This window comes from Lepidochelys olivacea (genome assembly GCF_965140295.1).
Source record: "Lepidochelys olivacea isolate rLepOli2 genome assembly, chromosome: 10".
NCBI classification, from domain to species: Eukaryota; Metazoa; Chordata; order Testudines; family Cheloniidae; genus Lepidochelys; species Lepidochelys olivacea.
Window position 1 is genome coordinate 16531750 of NC_140420.1, and position 20516 is coordinate 16552265.

Consider the following 20516-nt stretch of genomic DNA (forward strand, 5'->3'; position numbering starts at 1 on the left):
GTGGCATCAGCAGCCAGCCATTATGCTGTCTGTAGGCATCACAGAAGGAAGGGTTTTGAAGGAGGATAAGTTTTGCAGACATATACAGGGAAGCTCCTCCCACCTGAGGGGCAACATTGGCAAAACACAAAGGAGCTTGTTTGAAAATTTAACAACTGGGTGATGGAAGCACAGGCTGAGCTAGTAATAGGAGTAATTTTAATACTGAATGAGAAGGATTGAGAAGGAAAAGGCCCAGACCAATGTTTCTGCCACTTCAGCCTCATTTTCTACTGTACCTGCTTAGTAACTACATAATCTGATTTGTCAATCATGTCTAATTGCTCCTAGTAGTTGCCCAGCTATTGATTGTTAAATGGCTCAGGGTTTAACGAAGAGTTTGGTATACAGCAGACATTTGCCTCCTTTTTCTAAGCCAGTTATCAGACATGGCTATAACAACCTCTTGACATACACAACAAAATTATCGGCAGTACAGAACTACAGCACCAAAGCATCTGCTGTCACTGGATAAGTTTTTTTGTTTGAGTGACTTCCCCTTTTTAAAAAACAATGTAACTTTCAAATACTTGCCTATTATATACAGCGTCATAAAACACAGGGTGCTAACAGTACAAATTCAGTTAAAGACAGAGGGGGAAGGCAAAGATGACTGTTTTTTGGATAACTGATGCTTGAATATGTTTTGTTACAGCTTAATTCTGAAGTGGGAATATGTTGGAAAAGGTGAAACATATATAAATACTAATCTTCATGAATGCTGCTACATTTTAGAAACTTTATGGATACAGTTACAGGAATAGATAGAATTGTCATTGTAGCTATATTGATTGTGCTCAAATCTTACAAGCATTCAGAAAAATACCTGAGACTTCAGAGGCAATAATCAGTTTGAAGCTAGTTTGCTCTCGATGGACATAAAACAGCATCTTCCTGTGCTAATAATGAAAGATAAACTTCATGTGAGTAAACTAGAAAGTATGTTGTTTTAGTTATTCAAAAACTTGGGCAGTAGGATGTTGTCCAAAGGAAGATGGAGATGCTGTGTAAATACAGTAAGTTATTTAGTCAACTAACCAAATTAATCCTAATTGCTAGAACAAACTTACTTATTTCAACCAAACAACCCACTTAACCATAAGTGAGGTTCTGAGGTAGTCAGTTGTTTTCACCAGATAAGCTGAAACTACAGCTGCATGCTCAAATCTTAACTTCAGCACAAGCAGAGTGAAGAGTAAACACAAGAAATGGTAAAAATATGCCATACTCATTGATTAAAAGATTAGTTAGTTCTCATGTCCCTTTCCCAATTCTCACACCTGCTCTTAAACGTAAATCTTAGATAATAAAATCCTTGTGGCAGAGTACTATTTATTTTGTTTTAACAGGGCCCCCTACTTTTACTTGGAGGGGAGGGGGGCTCTAGATCAGAGCTGGGCAAACTATGGCCCATGGGCCACATCCAACCTATGGGACTGTCTTGCCCAGCCCTTGAGCTCCCGGCCCCTCCCCTACTGTCCCACAGCCAGGCTGGCAGCACTCTGGGCAGCAGGGTTGCGCGCTCCTGCTGAGCAGAGCAGTAGCGTGTTTAGCTCTGGGCAGCACAGCTGCCAGACATGTGGCTCTGAGCAGCTTGGTAGGGGCCAGAGGATTGGATGGGGTGGAGGTTCTGTGGTCAGGGGATGGATAGGATCCCAGGGAGCGGTTAGGGGATGAGGAGCAGGGTAGGTTCTGAGGGGGGCGGGAGGGGGATAGCCTTCCCTACCTGGCCCTCCATACAGTTTTGCAACCCCAAATTGGCCCTCGGGCCAAAAAGTTTGCCCACCCTTGCTCTAGATGCTACCATAATTAATACTAAGTGATTTGTAACAATATGTAGTACTTAGCTGAGGAAGGGGAAAGGGGTAGGTAGGGATAAGCTAAAGGTCATTCTCTGTTAACGTTTTCTAGTCCATAAAAGATTACATTGCTTCTATCTGTTCATAGACAAACACATGGGGGTCAGAGGCTGATGCCATAGTCCATCTTCAAGATAAAATTTTATTTGAAAAAGTTACATAAAATATAGATTTTACATCACCAAATGTGATAACTACAGTTGGACACCTTTCAGATGGTGCATAAGATTACTTACCTTGTTATACCAGCATCTAGTTATGCAAAAAAAAAAATCAAGTAGAATACACTACATCTGCTTTATATGTAATTACTTTTGAAAACAACTTGTCATGTAAACAATTGGTGAGACTGTTTTTGCTATGTATAATTAGTAAAATGTTAGACAGGGATTTTTCCCCTGAAACCCAGGTGCATACAAAATTTTCATGAGCATTCATAGGTTTGTTTAAGTGGGAAGAGGGAGTGCTTTAACACACAGACTACATCATGACCTGCTAGGCATATAAGAAAAGTTGGATGTTTGTAAACAAGAGACTTACCATTTATTGGCATTAATTACAAAATAAAATATTAGACCATGATATTCCATCATGTCTGTGTCAGTATATGTTTTTATTTTATTAGAATGAAATAATGAGAAGCAAAATACATTAGGAATCCCAAATTCATCAAATTGCAGATAGGGTCCCACATTTTCTTCCTCGATGCTCTTTGTGTTTAGGCGGCCATGCAAACAAGTGCGTGAATGTTGACATCACTAACCGTCTTTCTGCAGTGCCCATGTGGCCACAAGTAGGTCAGATTCTCCCCTTGCTCCCTGAAGCAAAGGCATTATTCTGTCTATGCCCACTGCAGTTTTCCTCCTCTGTCCTGGAGATAACGGAATGAAAAGCTCACCACTGTTGTCAAGACTGCACTGTCCCTTTAAGGTACCACATTCCAGCGTGGCTTACACAGCAGTCCTGGGGAGAATGGGAAAAGCAGTTACTAATGCTGAAAAGTCTAGTGTTAAGAGTATTACTGATCAGCCTTAGAGGCAGAAAGCTCCCAAATCACAACAGATTCCAAGAAGCAGACACAAAATGTAAAAATCAAAAGTGTATAGTAGCAACATTGGTGCACATAGTGTACCCATTTACAGCAGGGCAGAATCTGGCCCATGAACCCTACCTTAACTATGATGGTACTAGGAATACTAGACCAATTAAAGCTTTTCCCATGGCTCAGAACAGACTAGTTAAACCATGGGATGGGATCCAGCAATCCTAATAGGACTAATTCCACAAGTCAGGGTTGCAAGATTGCAACCCATTGGTTGAACGGGGCCTTTTAAATCTGTAATTTGTTATGATTGTCCCTAAAGACCAACCAAGAACAGGGTCCCATTGTAGTAGGTGCTATACAAACACAGAGTAGCAGACAGTCCCTACATAAGAATGGCCATACTGGCTCAGACCAATGGTCCATCTAGCTCAGTATCCGGTCTTACGACAGTGGCCGATGCCAGATGCTTCAGAGGGAATGAACAAGGGATCTATCCCTTCCCATACAATCCCAACGTCTGCTAATCAGAGTCTTAGGGACACCCAGAGCATGGGGTTGCAACCCTGACCATCCTGGCTGATAGCCATTGATGAACCTATCCTCCATGAACTTTTCACACAACGCCCAGTCAACCCGTGGAACTCCTTCCCAGATGATGTTGTGAAGGCCAAGACTATAAACAGGGTTCAAAAAAGAACCAAAGTTCATGGAAGATAGATACATTCCAGACTTATTCCTGATTCTTTCATGCACTGCTCTGACTCACTTGTATTCAGGGGAAAATGAAGACAGACACCACCCCGCACCAGTTCTGGGCATGTGATACAGATGCACAGGCTGCGTGGCTTAAAGTGCATTTACTTCCTACGCAGATACACTCCTTAAAGAGCTGCATCATGAAAATGTGCACATATGTTGTTTGGGCACACCTATCTTCTTAAAAATCTGCCTGCACCAGCAGTGTGTGTTAAACTGAACAGGCTCAACATGCTTTAGGTTTATCTTGAATATTAAGACCAGATTCTTCTAATCAAGACCAGAGACACTGAATAAAGCCAAACTGCATATTATCAAAGCAACAGAACCCTAATCTTTCCAATGCACAATTAAATCTACAATACAGGTCTGGATTCTGCAAAGCATTTAAACACATAATTTACTGAAATTAGGGCCAGAGTGACCCAATTTCTAGCAATAATTATTTAAAAGTTATAGGAGTTGGTGGATTTCTATTTAGCAACACCATACCACTTTAATACATGTTAACGCCTGTATTGCCCTCCAGACATTCCCTGTATGTCTCGCAACACCTTACAAACAAAGGGTGGCTCTTCCAAAGGCAGAGCATACATGGGGGTTAAACTGGTAAACATTCTTTCATAAAATATTTTAACTGATAAAGGGTTTTGTTGTTGTTGCTGATTGCTGCTTAGGTAACTGTAAGCTCTCCTTGAGAGTAAGAGGATGTATTTTTAATTTGATGTGTGAGGACTGTTCTTACCAACTTCCGTTAATGTTAATGGAAATCCCATGTCTAAGCTCACAACAGGTCATGCTGAAAATTTTCCCCTTAACGTTTAACACAATACCATTTAATAATAATCATGAAAGTACATTTATTACACTTTGTATTCATTGTTAGCCCACATCAGAAAAAGATTTGTTGGGATAACATCATATGATGATGGATTCAAAAGTCAGTGCCCTTTGGTAAAAAGGAAGACTGTAACAAGTATATTTTATATCAAACAGATTGAAAATAAGGCCCTATCCACTTGAAAACAGAAACCACGCTAGCAATACCATCATTTTGTGTAACTCCAGACAGAATATGGTCCTTTCTGTGAAGCCAATATATTAAAAGCTCTGGTACTGACTGTATCAAAACCACCATTAAACAGGAGCTTTGTACATGATTTTTAAACCTGATGAATTACCTTTATCACTCTATCCACATCCTGTTTATTTAGATCCTCTCCACATTCTTGGCTCAACTGATGCTGGATGATGTTCCTGCGCACTCGATAATTTTTGGTAAAGATTTTAAGCAAAACCTGCCGATGCTTTAAAACAAAAGTTTATTTTAACACACAAGAGAAAAATTATCTGCATTATATTTCCAAACATGAAACGAGAAAACCACGGTCGGCTCCAAACAAGCTTTGAGGTATATCATTTGGCACAACACGTTCGCTGAACTGTGTTAAAGAAATCTTCCTTAGTAAATCCCTCTCCAAACAGTCCCATACTAGCATGCTAGAACTATAGCAAGTATAAGAATGATACTTAGCATGTACAGTGTATTTCTGTATTCAAATCATTGTATAAACGTTAGTTAATTAAGTCCTGCAACACCCTTCTGAGGAAGGTATTATCCCCCTTATACAGAGAGAAACTGAGGCAGAGACAGTTTAATTAATGGAGCTAGAATTTGAGCTAAGCTTAGAACTCAGGAGTTCCTGGCTTTCTGCTCACTCCACTGGACTAGATTCTCTATAACGAACATCTAGAGCATGCTGCTGTGGGTCTTTCCTGTGAAAATTGTTTTATATTGTGAGCATGGACTTTCTGCTTCCTTATGTCCCATTACTCTCAATTTACAGTAGTAACAATTAAAAAGCAGTGGATGCCCACAAGTGCCACAGTTACTTCCCATTCTAGCTATAAGGAAATTCAGACCTCTCAGGTACCGCCATAGGGTACCTATTGGATAATGCTGACTTTTTAAACAGCAAGGAACAGTTTAATATGCTCTAAGGCCTGGTTTGAATGGAGCAGCAAACTGGTGCTACTCACGTCTACAAAGCTATTTACACTAGTGTTTAATGAGCAGCGTATGTTATTGCTTCTGTCCGCTCTCCCATACCCCAGTGAAGCAATCATCACTACTGTGGACTGAGCACTGCCTCCCAGCTTGGAGTAGCTTGGCACTGGAAACCACAGACTCCAAGGGGGGGGAAGAGGGGGGTCATGGGAGAGGGGGAGACAGCCCGTTGTATCACTTTTAAAAGCAAGAATGCAAATAATACCAAGCTCCCAGCAACCAGTAATCTGGGAATGACTTGGCTAGATTTACAGCCATGTTTGCCTTTACCTGGTCGTAAATGTCACCAGCTTCCCAAAGTGCATAAACCTTTAATTCATCCGGTGAAACAGCATGAATCTGTGGGGGAAACTAAGAACAGTTTGCACCAGTCAGGGTGGTTGCTTTAATTTTAGTTACAGGCTGTTAAAACACATCATCTTCAATGAGTGAATGTTGGAAGCTCCAGGAACACTTCAGCAGCCTTATATTGACCCAATTAAACCAAAGCCATGTTTGATCAGCACCTTTATTCACTATTAGTGAAATTCACTCATGCACTAAGGGTCCACCCACAGTGCCTATGAACTGCTTAAACTTTGTTTTGAGGGTGTAAGTGGGAATTAACTAGCACACAGGGCTTGTGCAGGCTCTCTGCCACTGAGACATGGGCAGTGGGGGGATTTCACCCTTTGGATGCAACTGCTAAACACTGAGAGAGCAATGCCTGTGCTTGAATGTTAAAGGATATTTCACGGCAACAAAACATTTAGTTCTCTCTGTAAGCAGCGACTGACACACACATTTGCTTCTGTGCTAAAAGTTGCTCTGAGCTGTTCTCTGCTATTGCACGAAGTAGGATTTCACTCTTTCTAGAAGTTTTTACATGGACTATGGCAGTTTTTAGGGTGCCTAGGTGCTACAGTTATACACATATATAAATAAATAGATAGAGAGATACAGTAGAAAGTTTAGATTAGACAGATATTCAATTGTCACTCCTGGAGCCACCAAAAGCATGGGAAAACTTTACCCAACACAGGGTGAGGGAAAAATATGGCATTGCTGAAACACCCATCATTTCTGTCTTGTAGGCAGGCTACACAATCCCACAAGAATGAACAGTAAACTGCTTGTGAAGCCAGCAGACTCAGAAAATGAAACACGTTTAATTTCAAGCACCCACGCAGGGAAACAAGCCTTTGGTTTTTCTCAGCTGCCATGCCCTCATGCCGCTCTCCACCTCACAAGCGACGCAGCAGCCCCCACCTCACCACTCACACACCATACAAATGCTTACATGGAAAAATAAAAAACCTCTCTCTTAGCCCCAACATCTTCCCTCAGAGCATGCTCTGACTCTTGACACAGTTCCTCCTTCAGGTCACTAATAATTCATTCCTTGCCAATGACAACCTAATTTTCAAAATCAACCATCAGAGGCGAACAAGCCCATTCAGATTCCCTACCCTATGGCACAGGGATGATCATTTGTTCCATTCCATTTCTTGTCACACTTAATGGTTAGCCGGTACAAAACATACCTTTCCTCCCATCCCTCACAGGCTTAGATGAAAGCCCTGGATGACTGTGCCAGAAATCCTAGTCTTTACATTCACACTTAATTTATACTCTTACTGTAAAGAGGAAAGTTGTTGTTTGGTAGGAGCTACCTGGTGAGATTAACAGCTCAGAATCCTGCATTGCTCCAATATCGTGAGACACATCATGTACATTTTAACAAACTTTAGAATCTCTTGACACTTCAGACTTTTCTCTCCTCAAAGGAACGCTGGCTAATAAAGGCTGGCCTCCTATGGTATGCATATCCCACAGATAAAAGCAGACATCAGATTCTCACAGGAAAATGAATTATGATCAAGGCCTGAGAGAGGGACAATGCGTGGAGCAAGAAGTGTTTATTCCAACACTGTGTTACATATCACTTGCTCTCCTTTGTCTGACAGAGCTCTGAAACAGACCTGTACTGCAAGATGCTCTTTCCCTGACCCAATCACACTACCACGCCTGCATTTATCTTGGCCATTCAGGAACTCTGCTTCTAAGCCAATGTGGTTTTACCAAGCCTCAGCAGCCGGAATGCCTCCAAGGAAACAGATGACTGGGAGCTAAAAATAAATAAATAAATATAAACTTCTCATCTTCCCCCTTCATGAAGCGTCTGCAAGACACTATTACCAAGATCATCTCACTCTCCTGCTAATCCCAGTACATCGACCCGCCTCAGGATTTGGGCAGAGGCCAGCAGTCCTTCCTACAGGGCTTCCATCAAGACACAAGGAAGGTGGAGTGGCCCTCCAGTGCCCTTCAAAGACCTAGGAAAGGGATCCTAGTGAGGGAAGGCAGCAACCCTAAGAGGGGGAAGGGTGCCACTACTCAAAGAGGTTATTGGATTTTCCTTGTGTGCAAACATCCTCCCCATGGCACTGTGGAACTTCAAACAGAGGCTCACTCCAAGTGTGAGTGCTGAATGTGACTATGCAGCAAAACTATTTGTTCAAGGCTTCCTTTCCCTTGCCCTAGCCTGTCCTGGACTGCCAGATTGCCTGGAATCTTAGGTTAAAGGAAACAACAGCCAATTGCATTCAAATGTAGGTCTACCCAAGACTCGCTCTCTGGATCCCACCACAGTGCTAATGACGGAGCATTTCTTTTGGCTTGAAGATATTACAATGCTACCAAGTATGAGCAAGCAAAGTACCTCCGCAATAGGTGCCTAACGGCTTCGATTGCAGCAAGCAGCGTCTCAGTGGATTCTAGTACAAAGACACAGCAACCATTAGACTAACTTGCACTCTAAGCGCATTGGGTCAGAGTCAGTAAATCCTTCATTTCTATGGGAGAGAACTGGTAAAGGCTTTAACCAAGTTTTCAGCAATGCATTTTCTGTGATGTGGCAGCTTGACTGCACCCCTCCTGGAGGGCCTTGTTTTCATGACCTCAGTTCATTAGTTTTTAATCACTGGAGCAACTTCATTACAGAAAATTAACATGTAATTATTGCATCAAGTGATAAAATGAAAGGTCCTTGCACTGCTAAGAAGGTCTTGGGTTCCAACGGATCCACCAAGGGATGCAGCCCATGCCCAAGAAAGCCCTATGTCCACATGGAGTGTTTGGTGAGTGTAAACACACCACAACTAATCTCAACCCCCTCTGCGAGAGGCAGGGGAAGGGGCTCCTGGTGGAAAGGATTTATGCTGGTGATTGCAGCAGTGCAGGGTCCCTTTATCTAAACAGTGGGATTTGTAACAAGGCTCATGATAAGCCCTGTGCTTCTAGGAATGACCAATGCGCTTGCAGCCAACATTAGACAACAGATGCCACGCTCTGGTGGGCTGGATGGGCCTAAAAGCCTCCACACTGTCCCTTTAGTAGGGAATGTCCGGATTTAAGTCAGGTTCTATATTTAAAGCTTCTGTTACATGTTCCACAGGAGAGAGGCAATTCCCTCTCGCTGTCCAGCTTCCTCAGGAGTTGTTTTTTAAAAAACAGTATGTTCACCTCCTTCCCCATGAAGTTTAAGTAATAATATAATGAAGTAATTTACAAAGTTTCAAAACCAACCCAACCTGAAGAAATGACCGCACCAGCAATGGCCTCAGCTAATTAACGTTCGCAGTATGTGCAGCCACATCACATGAAAGAAAGCGAGACCCTGAAACAGCCACAGGACGAGACTCCAGGTGGAAAACCAGCCAGGATGAGCAGGGATTTAGAAGTCACCGGGCAGAAGGGAGAAGAAATCATTTAATTGGGGACTTTCTCTAGAAGCATTTCAAGTCCATTACTTACCTCCCAGCTCCCACACTGTATACCTACCATGCATGCATGGCCACCATACTATAGTATTCCTACTTCCCCGGAACAGGCCTTGTTCCTTAGCTGAGTCTTAATTCCCATGCTCTAGTACTACTTCTGAATTATTTCCTGCTCCCCTCACTCAGTCCTCCTCCTGACCTTTGTCCTGCCTCCTCCTTCAAGCAGCTGTCCCTTCTCTTTTTCTCTCCCCCAAAAGGCAGTGGACTGCAAGTTCTCTCCCTAGCTGCAAACTGACCAGGACTGCTACCTGGCTTGTAAACTGGTTTCACCCTTAGACTCTCTCTGCACTCACTACAATGGTAGCTCTCTTCCCTCCACTAATTGAGCTATTTTCACACAGTGCTGCAGGAAGTCCTAACTCTCAAACATACAAACATTTCCCTGTCTTTATAGCAGCCACAGAAACGCCTACAAGAAAAGGAAATTTAACAGCCATTGACCAAAGGAACGTGGCACAGGCACAGCATGTGACTCCTGCTATATTTTTCCCAGCCACTGTTGTATTGCCAGGTGTGTCCTGCGCCCCTGAGATAACAGATACCATTGTTCCTTCCACAGCAGCCCTGAGAACAGGGAGCTTGTACAGCCCTGGCTACAGCAAATGGACCTGGGATTTGGATCACTTCAGACTGCTTCGTGGAATCGTGAGGATAACAACTAGTGAAGCACTGGGGTCCAGTCCATAGGAAGCTGTACCTGTGAGTTTCTTTATGTGGACCAGGAGAGCACTGTAGGGGGCCAGCACTCAAGCAAGGATTGTGGGAAGCAGGAAGTCAGCCAGCCAAAGCCCCATCTTCAATGGGCCGAGAGGCAGCTGCTCAGAGGGATATCTGTCCCAGCCACACAGTGTGGATGCACTGTGTAGGTCACAGTATGTTTAAAAGCACCCCAGCCACTCAGCACGTGTGCCCTTCCCGACGTGTACAATATAAAGAGGATACTTACAGGCACCAAAATCTGTTTGCAGCCAGTGTCCAATACCATGTCTTGTAACATTTTGTCTGAAATGCCACTAAACAACGTGTGTCCCGGGGGCAGACTGGCTAAGTGAAGATTAAATAACCGTTTAAGCTCACTCAGAGTGAGAACAAACTGTTTCTTAAACGTCTTCATCACAAATGCTTTCAGTTCCTGTGCAACTCGATCCATGCACCCGCCTGGCAAGTGGCCGTTTAACGAGTCCATGGAGTTTTCCTCTGAATGGATCCCATTGACCAGGCCATTGTTCATACTCTCATAGGTGGACGCGTCCATAGGCTCCTCGTCGCTCAAAGGCTCCTCTTTAATGCAGACATTGGAAATATCCATCTTGGATGGAGAGTCATTGGCTTTGCTCTCTGCCTTTTTCTTTTGTAACTCTTTCTCCAGCAGCCCATAGTTCTGTTTGACTTTTGCTTTAGCCATATTGACCCTTTGTTCCCCAGAAACCAGAAGTGGGTGAGCTAGTAAGATATAAGAGTAAAACACTGTTAGAGAATCTTGGACATTAATTCTACAGTATATTTATTAAACAGACCTTAGTGAATTAACGGCACTGAACAAAGTTTACTCCAGAGATCCAAGACCCCAAAGTGATTTCAGACTAGATTTTGTTTTTAAAATAATTGAACAAGCAGAGAAAAATTTCAATAACTGCTAGCAAGATACTTAGGGCTTGACTTTTCAGAAGTATCAAGCCCACGGCCACGGGAAAACATGCTTGTGTGAGTCTTAGAGCCCTGTGTGAATCAGGAATTGCACATACAACTGCACACACATTTCTGCTTGCACCCCTAGACTCCCGACATCTTTGTAAGAGAAGATTTTTCAAGAGAGGCTGGATGCCCATAGAATTGCTGCAAGGAGAAAACCAGCTGCAGCCATTGCTATAGCTACTACACAGGATGTTGCATGCTTGCAAATGGGAGAATGGATGGGAAAGTGATTTGAGTGACCGCTGATCAGAGGGAAGGTGGTGAATCCAGCAGACCTTCTCTATTAGGATATGGTCCATAGCACGAAAGAGATCGAGAACCCCTTTTCTGTAGTAACTACAGAGTCTGGAAATGGGGAGTCCTCTCCCTCCCTAATCCCGGCCACCTTTGTACATCCATTCTCAGCAAATGGGGGTGTGACAGAGGAATTGCAAGCTTCAGTACCAAGGGAGTAAGATAAAGTACACTATGTTTTATAGTAAACTGCATGCACGTACTCAGCACATACTTATCTTCTATGCCATTAGGCCTACTAATTCTTTTCCAAATAACCCAACACCTAATCCTTCTCAGCAGATAAGATAGAGGGTATTGACATGTATTCATGTGTCCATTTGTCAGTTCTGCTTGCAGTCTCCATGGACTCCAATGTCTGGTAAATAACCAAGTACTTAGCTCAAACTCCCTGGAATCTCAAGTTTTCATAACCTCTTATGATTACAGAACAGCTGCTTTAAACTTTCACTGGCTGCAAATGGTGGAGAATCACCTTGAAAAGAGAAGGCCTTGTACCTCCTTAGACCCCCTGTTAAACTAATTCTTCACTAATAGCTTAACCATCACCCATGGCAGAACAGAGTAGGGGAGCTGCTAATTTCCACGGGTTTATAAACTATGGGGCTATCACAATGGTGAGAATAACTCTGACAACTGCGCTGCCCTTAATGAGGAAGTAGAGTCTATTACACGCATGGATTCTCTGCGCTGGGGAATCCTCAGTTGTGCCTATATGGCAGTTTTAAGGTTGCCTTGTCCCACCCTGGTGGTTTAAGCTCACCTTAATGTAGCCCAGAATCTGCCCCAAACAATCAAAAGGGAAACTGCAGACTCATCCCCCCTCCCCCCCAAAAAAGAAGTGACACACAGAAATTACACTAGAAACACAAACAGAAGAGTATATTTCATAATGATCTTAACCATTAGTATACCTGATTGTCCATCTTGTTTCTTTGGTGTCAAATGTTCCTTTAATAGATTATAGACCTTTTCTAATCTGAAATTCAAGAGAAAATACACAAGAGTATTTTTTTTTAGTTTGGCATTCCTACACCCGAACACAGACATTTTGGCTTTAGCTCCTTTGGCATTTTTGAAAGGCTAAAGCATTTGGAGATGGTCAACGGCCCAGTGAAATTGGGAACCATGGAACAGTCCCATCATACAACTGCCCTTTAAAAGGGACATGTAGAGAAAGTGCAGATCAAAATACTACCATGCTACAATCTATAGTCATGGGACAGTTGGTACTTGTACATCTTTAATTTATCCCCCAGAAGAAAGCAAATCATTTACTTGGCCTGAATGCCCATCCACAGCATATTCTGCCTCTGAACCACATCTGGATGCTTTTTAACAAAGTCTTCATCATAAGGGAGCAAGAATTCCCAGCCTTTGTTTATTCTTGCAATAGACATGTGCTCTAAGAAGTCCTTCACATCTTCCGGGCAAAGCTGAAAGAAAGAAAGAAGTGTAACAGGTCAGGGAAACCACACCTGCAGCCATACAAACCTGGGCTGTGATATCACCAAATAAGAAGAGTTGGGCTGGATTAAGGTTTGGGTAGGAGACTGCCAAGAAAAGCAGTCTCCCGGCAATTCAACAGGAGATGGTCTTCCCTCTGAGTCAGTACCAGGAGGGACCATATTTCAGAAGGGACCTAAAGCTAAGAAGTAGTTAAATAGTCTGCAGCACTTTTTGCAAAACTAGGGGAGTTATCCCCAATATCCTGAACAAACTGCACTGTGGATAATTATATTCCACATATCTAAGCGTTCTCTGAAGTTTAGACTTCTCGGTTGCTGTTAAAAGCCCAGAGGCGGCTGCATTTCAGCTATAGGTGAAGCAACCCTCTAGGTACACATCCATCTCCACCGCTGGCAAAGTGCATTAGAAAATTTCAGAATGTAAGATTATTAAATCCCTACATAAAATTAACTCATTCTGTCATTTTATTTTGTGTGATTTTTTTTTTAATCCTTACAGTGCTTTTTCACTTTTAATCCCATTTACTTTACAGATACTAACGTGCTTGAGCAGATGATTCAGCGATCAGGTGCCTGAGTTGCTCTTAAGCAATTAAGAGCTACCCTCCCTTGAGGAGGATGAATGTTTTGATTCGTCATGCATTTGTGGTCTCCACTATGCAGTACACATCTGAAGCAACACTGTCCTAGGTTAGCAATAATGGGAATTAGCAGTGAAATGTGTCAGGTAATGTCCTAAAGTCAGCAGTAAAATGGGTCACCACTGTGTGCGGTGCTAGGAGGAAAGGCAAGCATCAGTGTGAATTAGCCACAAATGCAGCTATTGACAATTCCCACTGCTTATCATATGCCCCTGGTTTAGAAAAAATTGTTACTCACTTTTGTGACTGTGGCCACTTCCTTTCGCACGACCCAGCGATCCTGTGTAAACTTCCACATCTGGGGGAAATAAAGAGGGGGAGGGGGAGACATATTTTAGGAAGCTGCATTACTAAAGAACAGATGCACTGTTGTGACAACGGCATAACCAGAAACCAGGAACCTTTCAAGAATGCAGGGGTGGGCAATTCTCAGCCAGGCAAGTGGGTCAACTGGGCCAAATACAGACCTGGCATGGTCTATTCCTGTAGACATTTTCCTTGAATGATAAGAAAGGACACAAAAACAAAAGTTCTAGCGAAATCCAAGATTTGCCTTGGTGAAGCTGTGGCGGAAATTGCACTTAGATCCTCTGAAATTTACATTAAACATGGTTTAAAAAAAAACAAACAAACATGACAAAAACCTAACGAATATTGAGGAAGCTCATTGTTATTCTGTGACTTTACAGGCATCATCAGGGGTAGCACTCGGAATGTTCTGCTCCAAAACCATGTGTTTTGCCACTTGCCCAAGAGGAAATCTCCATGAGCTGTCACTAACAGTGAAGTTTATATCCTTTTTATATGTCAACCAGTGCAGGACTCCCATCCTCTCTCTTAGTCCTTTCTACAGCACCCATCACCGTAAAAGGAAGTGTGGTGAGCATGCCTGCACCAGTACATTACAATCACTTAGATTCCTACCCACTGCCCCCACTCCACACACACAAGCTTGGGCCAGTTCAGTTTATGGAGGTTTTAATACATTTTGGAGGGTTGGGGGCAGGAATTTAAACCCTCGTTGCTACCAATTCCTCCCTCCCCACTCTCTGCCCTGTCACAGCCTAGGGCGTAAAAAATCACGAGCAACTGGGCTGTTTCTGTATGTCCTTTCACCTTCTTCAGCTTCTCTCCCCTTACATACTAATCGACACAGCTGCCCCAATGCACTAGCACACACGTCTTTAAAACCACAAGCTATCACTGACTCCAGTAAAGGAGACAATTGAGAACATACCCTTCTTGCAACTATTCATACACCAAAACTGCCAGCTTTCCCACAGGCCACTCTCTATTCAACCAGACTGCTGAACATGCCACCTCCTCTGGGCCTAGCATTACTGCTGCTCCACTACTCAGCTAAGTGCAGTAGTGGTTTTGGTCCCCAGAATCCCCAAAACTTCAAATGCAATACTCTCGGGCACTGCCTCTTTCCCATGCCTCCGGGAATAAGAGTTACCCCTGAATCTGGGTCTCCTATATGGCAGCACATTGAGCAGCTTTCAAGATGTGTCAGAAAGTCAATTTTAATTACCATCAGTTTGGGCTCACACAGAGACTAATCTTACAGCAGCTGACCGCCCAGGAGAGAAACTAAGCAGAGTGCAAACATCAGAGTGATCAGCTCTAATAGGAAAATGACAGGGTCACACACATGCTTGTATCTGTCCATTAGAGATGGAAGCCACAGAGCATGGCAAATGTTGAAGTTATTTTGGGATTAGTTCTCCTTAGATTGTTTGTAAAGACAAACGCGGTCTCTAGTGTCTGTTCCCTGCTGGGGTTTATAGATAGAGTGTGTGTGTGTCCTGTACTCATAATTTATATTTGCACTTATTGTTCATGAAAGGTGCTAGATCAGCAGCTCTGGGAGCAAAGCCCTTTTACTGAACAACAGGGCACGCATAGCAAGTACAGTGCGTCCCTAGCATCTCCCTGCAAAGGTCCTTCAGTTCTTCCCTAGCGGGACCACCTCTGAGGGTGATAGGCTGTTCAGCCTCCATCAGCCTCTCTGCAGAGCCTGCCATTAAGTGGGTTAGCATGATGGCGGCTTTGTGTCATATTTTAAAATGTGATAACTGTTATTAGGTAGATGATCTGACACCTAGATCTGACTGACACCCGTCAATCAATCACATGACTAGCAAGTGACAATCAATATATTTCCATGTTGATTCTCTTAACTCCCTCAACAAAATCTTCAGGAGTAATTTAGAGATTATTTCTTTGGAACAAACCTCAGATCACAGAAGAACAGTACAGATTAGCAATGATGTGGTCAGTTATGCCAACTTCATCTTATTTGGGTTTTGGCACTGGAAAACAAACAGAGCGTATCTATACTTACAACAAAGTCTCTTCCCCTGCAAAGCACTTCTGCAGGGACTCCACTGTGTGGGCTAGAGGTATCTTTTGGATAGAGGACATCGCTGTTAGTTAAAAGAGGAAATAATTAATTAATTATGATGCATTGCAACTAAATATTATCAGTGAGGATTTTTAACAGAGTGTATATGCCCTGTATACGCGTCCATTCATTGGTCAAAAGACACCTTTCATCCAGCCAAGTTTTCAGGCTTTACACAAATTCCAATGAAGTTAAAGCCCTGTCTGCATCAAGAGAATTCACACTGGAGTGGCTACATCAGCGCAGTTCACACTAGTGCAAAGAGGGGCTTAGACCAGTGAAGTTTTTTCTGGTAACAAACAGAAATAAGATGCACAGATGTAAACACTATGCTGGTACAGCACATCTACGTTAGGGGTCTGCCCCAGCTTAGCTACATCAGTGTGAATTTCCTTAATGCACACATGTACAAAAGTGTGTCATCACATGCTTTGGGCTACATGGCTTCCCCACACAACCCCAAAGGTAACATGAGCCAAAACATTTATATACCGGACTTAGTTTATTTTTATTCTAATTTAATACTCAAGTATTTTAAGTAAGAGATGCTATAAATTCCATCAGCTGGGGCACTTAACACGCCATCCCATTCAGACTGGGGGACTAATTAAATTACATCCACCATCATAAGTGCTCTCCATAGCCCCAAGGTCACTCCTGATCATGGGTTTCATGCCACACAGCTGATCAGGGCAAAAGCTGTTTTTCCACCCTCACAATAAAAGGCTCTATTAGGCTAATCTTACACTTCCAACACTTTTTTTCTGTTGGAAGATGAAGGTATTGTAACAACCATGGACACACATAACACAGTACTAGCAACTGCCACAACATAAACACCCTCGTGCCATCATTCTGGGAGCTTGTATACAGCATTATCCGGCTCACAGCATTCCTTTCTGGAGTGATTTAAGATAGAGTGCATCTGTGTCACTTTACAGGCTATTCTGCAGCAGCTGCAGCCCCAGGTCGTGGGTGGCCAAAGCGTGGTCCACAGGCTAATGGGTGCCAATGAACGTGACTAGTGTTCACCCTCATCTTTATTACAGATGTGGCCTAAAGATGAGGGTGCAATTCCCAGCACGTAATATCCCATGTCGATGAAAAGGATATGGCATTTGAGACCTGCAGTGTTGCTGGGATGCCCTACTGTATTAAAGATTAAGGTGACTACAATAGGATCCATTTTATGAACATGAGGTGCACCGAGCAACCTACTCTCAACTTATCAAATGGATAAACCCTTCCAGAGACCAGCTCTCAGTGACAACAGCAATAAACCAGTAATGACTCCTATACTGAGGGAATAAAGATTTTTCTTCCCAAAAACTGACGTGGCTCAATACACAAACAAAACAGATCTTATCACACAGTTCGATACAATTTTAGATAGCTCAGCCTCTGCCCTGTGATCATTTAACATCAGCCCTTTGTCTTCTGCATAACAGACTACTGTAACAAGAATTGTATTTAATCAAGTATTTAAGTAACTTGGGTTTTTGAGCTCAGACACTGGTGCTTTCAGCTACATTACAGCAGCAAAATGTTAGTAAAGGATACAAAGTCATTGTTCTGATCTACTCCTAACAGGAACGTTAACATTTGACGACAACAAAGAACAGAAGGCGTACCTTTTTACCACCCAGTTTCCCTGGACCAGCATCGCCACCTGCTGTATACAGCGTAAAACTGCAGTAGAATCGATCCCAGAACCCAATAAACTCATGAGGTTTGCAAAAGGCATTACTTTCACTAAAGGAAAAGATGAAACACAGTTGTTTTAAAGATGCTTTCAATGTTTTATTTAGATTCATAGAAGGACTTCTGTTTTTAAAAAAATGGATACACAGATTTTATTTTTTAATATAAAAGACTCCCATCTGTTTACACTGAAATCAGCAATCAAAAATATTTCACAGCTCTCGAAAAATAAAAAGCACTTTGAAGAAGCACTCCATTTCAGTCAGTCTGTATATTCACTGAAAACATGTCAGGGAATGTTGTATGTAAGTTAATTGGCTTAACTGATCCCAAATTAATACACTGATAAAAGAAACCATCTATACCATTCTATTTTTTGCAATAGATTGAGTCATCTGACAAGACAGTAAGACCCAGAGACAAAAACTTTAGCACTTGCTATTGTCACATCATTAGCAATTCCAGAAAGATGGGCTAAAGCTGTCTCAGGCTACATGCAGAAGGCACATATTACTGAAAACCTTCCCGAGAAAGGACAAAGCCAAAATGGCAGGTTGCTGCATTAAACTCTGAGCTAAAATTCATGCTTAGTCTCCACTACCCAGCAGTGGATCAACAGAGACAGGTGTGTCCTGGAAGGAACAGCAGTGGTCTTAGAGTGGAAGTTATTCCAAGGAGTACTCCTTTGGCTGCACATGCCCAGATCGCAGGTGTCAGCTCTCCAAGCAGTCATGTGTCTATCTTCCCTTCTAGATCAATGGCATACTCAATCAGCAGTGGAAGAGATGCTATTCAGAGCCTGAGACTTAGCCCTAGAAACAAAGGGCCATAGAGACTCTCAGCCCTGTAGGACGACAGCATAGACACTGCCAGGAAAGGCTACTTATTTTAGGGAAAAGGAGGTCTGAGGTCATGAAAGGACATGAGGAAGTGAAATGTTTTAAAAATATCACATACCATTCTTCATCAGGATCTTAATCTGATCAGCAAGGGGTAAAGTTCTCAGCTGTGCCATAGAAAGCACATTGCTTGGAGCCACAGGTTTGTCTCTGTAAATAAACAAGCAGAACTGTAGCCAATGAACTACAACATCCAGCCAACGTGAGGTTAGGACATTCCATGCAAACACTTACTTCTCTTCTTCTACATTCGGAGGCATCAGCATCATTAAGTATTCACTAATGGAAAAGAAAATGTATCAGCCTTAAAATACTTGCATTAGGATTTTCTAGGCTGAAGTACAATGATTTCCTGCTTAGTGCAATCTTATTTATGTGAAATCTACAAAGTAAATATTAGCTTCCAAGGTCATTTTTCCTTTCCAAAGAAATTCAGTGCTGGAGAAATGTATGAAGACTGTAGTTCTATCCACTGAGAACATTTGCTTACAACTGCTTTCTACGATTTTTAGCATGTTGGAAGAAATCAAAATCACTGAATTCATGCTGTTACCAGTAACAACTGATAAAGATTTTTAGTTCACGTTCCTTAAATTTAGTTAAGGTGAGGAAGGATGGTGCAGTCATCGGTGCACTAGACTGGGACTATGGAGACCAGGATTCCATTCCCTGCTCTGCCACACATTTACTGACCTTGGGCAAGTCACTTACCCTCTCAGAGCATGTCTACACTTCAATTAGACACCTACAACTGGCCTGCACCAGCTGACTCGGGCTTGCAGGTCTCAGGCTAAGGGCTGTTTAATTGCAGTGTAGATGTTTGGACTCAAACTACAGCTCGGTCTCTGGGACCCTGCAAGGCAAAGGGTCCCAGAGCTAATGCTGCTGCCCAAGCCCTAGTATCTACACCACAATTACACAGCCCCTTCGCCCAAGTCAGCTGGCATGGACAAGCCGTGGGTTTTTAATTGCAGTGTAGACACGCCCTTTGTGTCTCAGTTCCCCATTTATAAAATGGGGATAATAGCACTTCCCTACCTCACAGCAGTGTTGTGAGGGTAGTACATTAAAGACTCCAAGGCACTCAGGTACTACAGTAAGTACCTTAGATACCACAGTAATAGGCCAGGTTCTTTCCTCTATTCCACCTGTGCAGTACTCATCCACTTCACTGTGACTGAGGACAGAATCTGGCCCTAGGAATTTTTCATAGACAGGACAGTTCAATGAGATGCCAAATTTTAAAAATAACCCACCAACACCATGAGTGCAAAACACCATGTCCTGCTGCTTTCCCACTATTGGGCCTTGCTTACCCCAGATTACAAGAAAACCACATTAATTATTGCTTCCTGAACAGATTCCTGTAACCACCATATAAACCTTTCCCCCATACAGCTACCAAAAAGCAAATCTGAAGCTGAAAAATAGTCACTGTCAAGTACTTTTAAGTCTCTATTAAAAATCATAAAACAGGTTTTGTAAAACTCATTATTAATAAAGTTCTTGTTTGTTTTTTTTAAAATTTAATAGTTTCTGGTTTTGATTTAAAACTTCCCCAGCTGCGTTTGTAATCCTTGCATTATAGAACTGTGTTAGCGCATAAGAACTAGAGTTAATCTGGCTTAACAAAAAAAAAAGTGGCAATGACTAGTTTCACTCTCTGGCCTGAGTGAAATACAAAAAAACCCAAAACCCCCATCAAAAATTATGAGAAAACAAAATGATCAATTTTTTAAAAATTATTTCCGTCATAACAACCTACTGTTGTTAATAATATATATGACAACCTGACAAATATTCAAACATTACTGCGACTTGT

At 42.5% G+C, this 20516-nt stretch overlaps 1 protein-coding gene across 1 annotated transcript in view; it reads right to left on the bottom strand.

The window, feature by feature from the left end:
* Nucleotides 1–2492: 2492 nt before the first annotated feature.
* Nucleotides 2493–20516, bottom strand: part of POLR3E (RNA polymerase III subunit E) — a 34781-nt gene continuing 16757 nt past the window's right edge. The window contains exons 11-21 of the mRNA XM_084640526.1: nucleotides 18929–18973; nucleotides 18753–18844; nucleotides 17726–17846; nucleotides 16035–16116; nucleotides 13926–13985; nucleotides 12856–13013; nucleotides 12492–12556; nucleotides 10535–11031; nucleotides 6038–6118; nucleotides 4881–5006; nucleotides 2493–2861 (exon numbers count right to left, since the gene is read on the bottom strand). Coding sequence (XP_084496652.1) covers nucleotides 2805–2861; nucleotides 4881–5006; nucleotides 6038–6118; nucleotides 10535–11031; nucleotides 12492–12556; nucleotides 12856–13013; nucleotides 13926–13985; nucleotides 16035–16116; nucleotides 17726–17846; nucleotides 18753–18844; nucleotides 18929–18973 — 1384 coding nt within the window. The 3' untranslated portion in view covers nucleotides 2493–2804. The remainder of the gene's footprint in view (nucleotides 2862–4880; nucleotides 5007–6037; nucleotides 6119–10534; nucleotides 11032–12491; nucleotides 12557–12855; nucleotides 13014–13925; nucleotides 13986–16034; nucleotides 16117–17725; nucleotides 17847–18752; nucleotides 18845–18928; nucleotides 18974–20516) is intronic.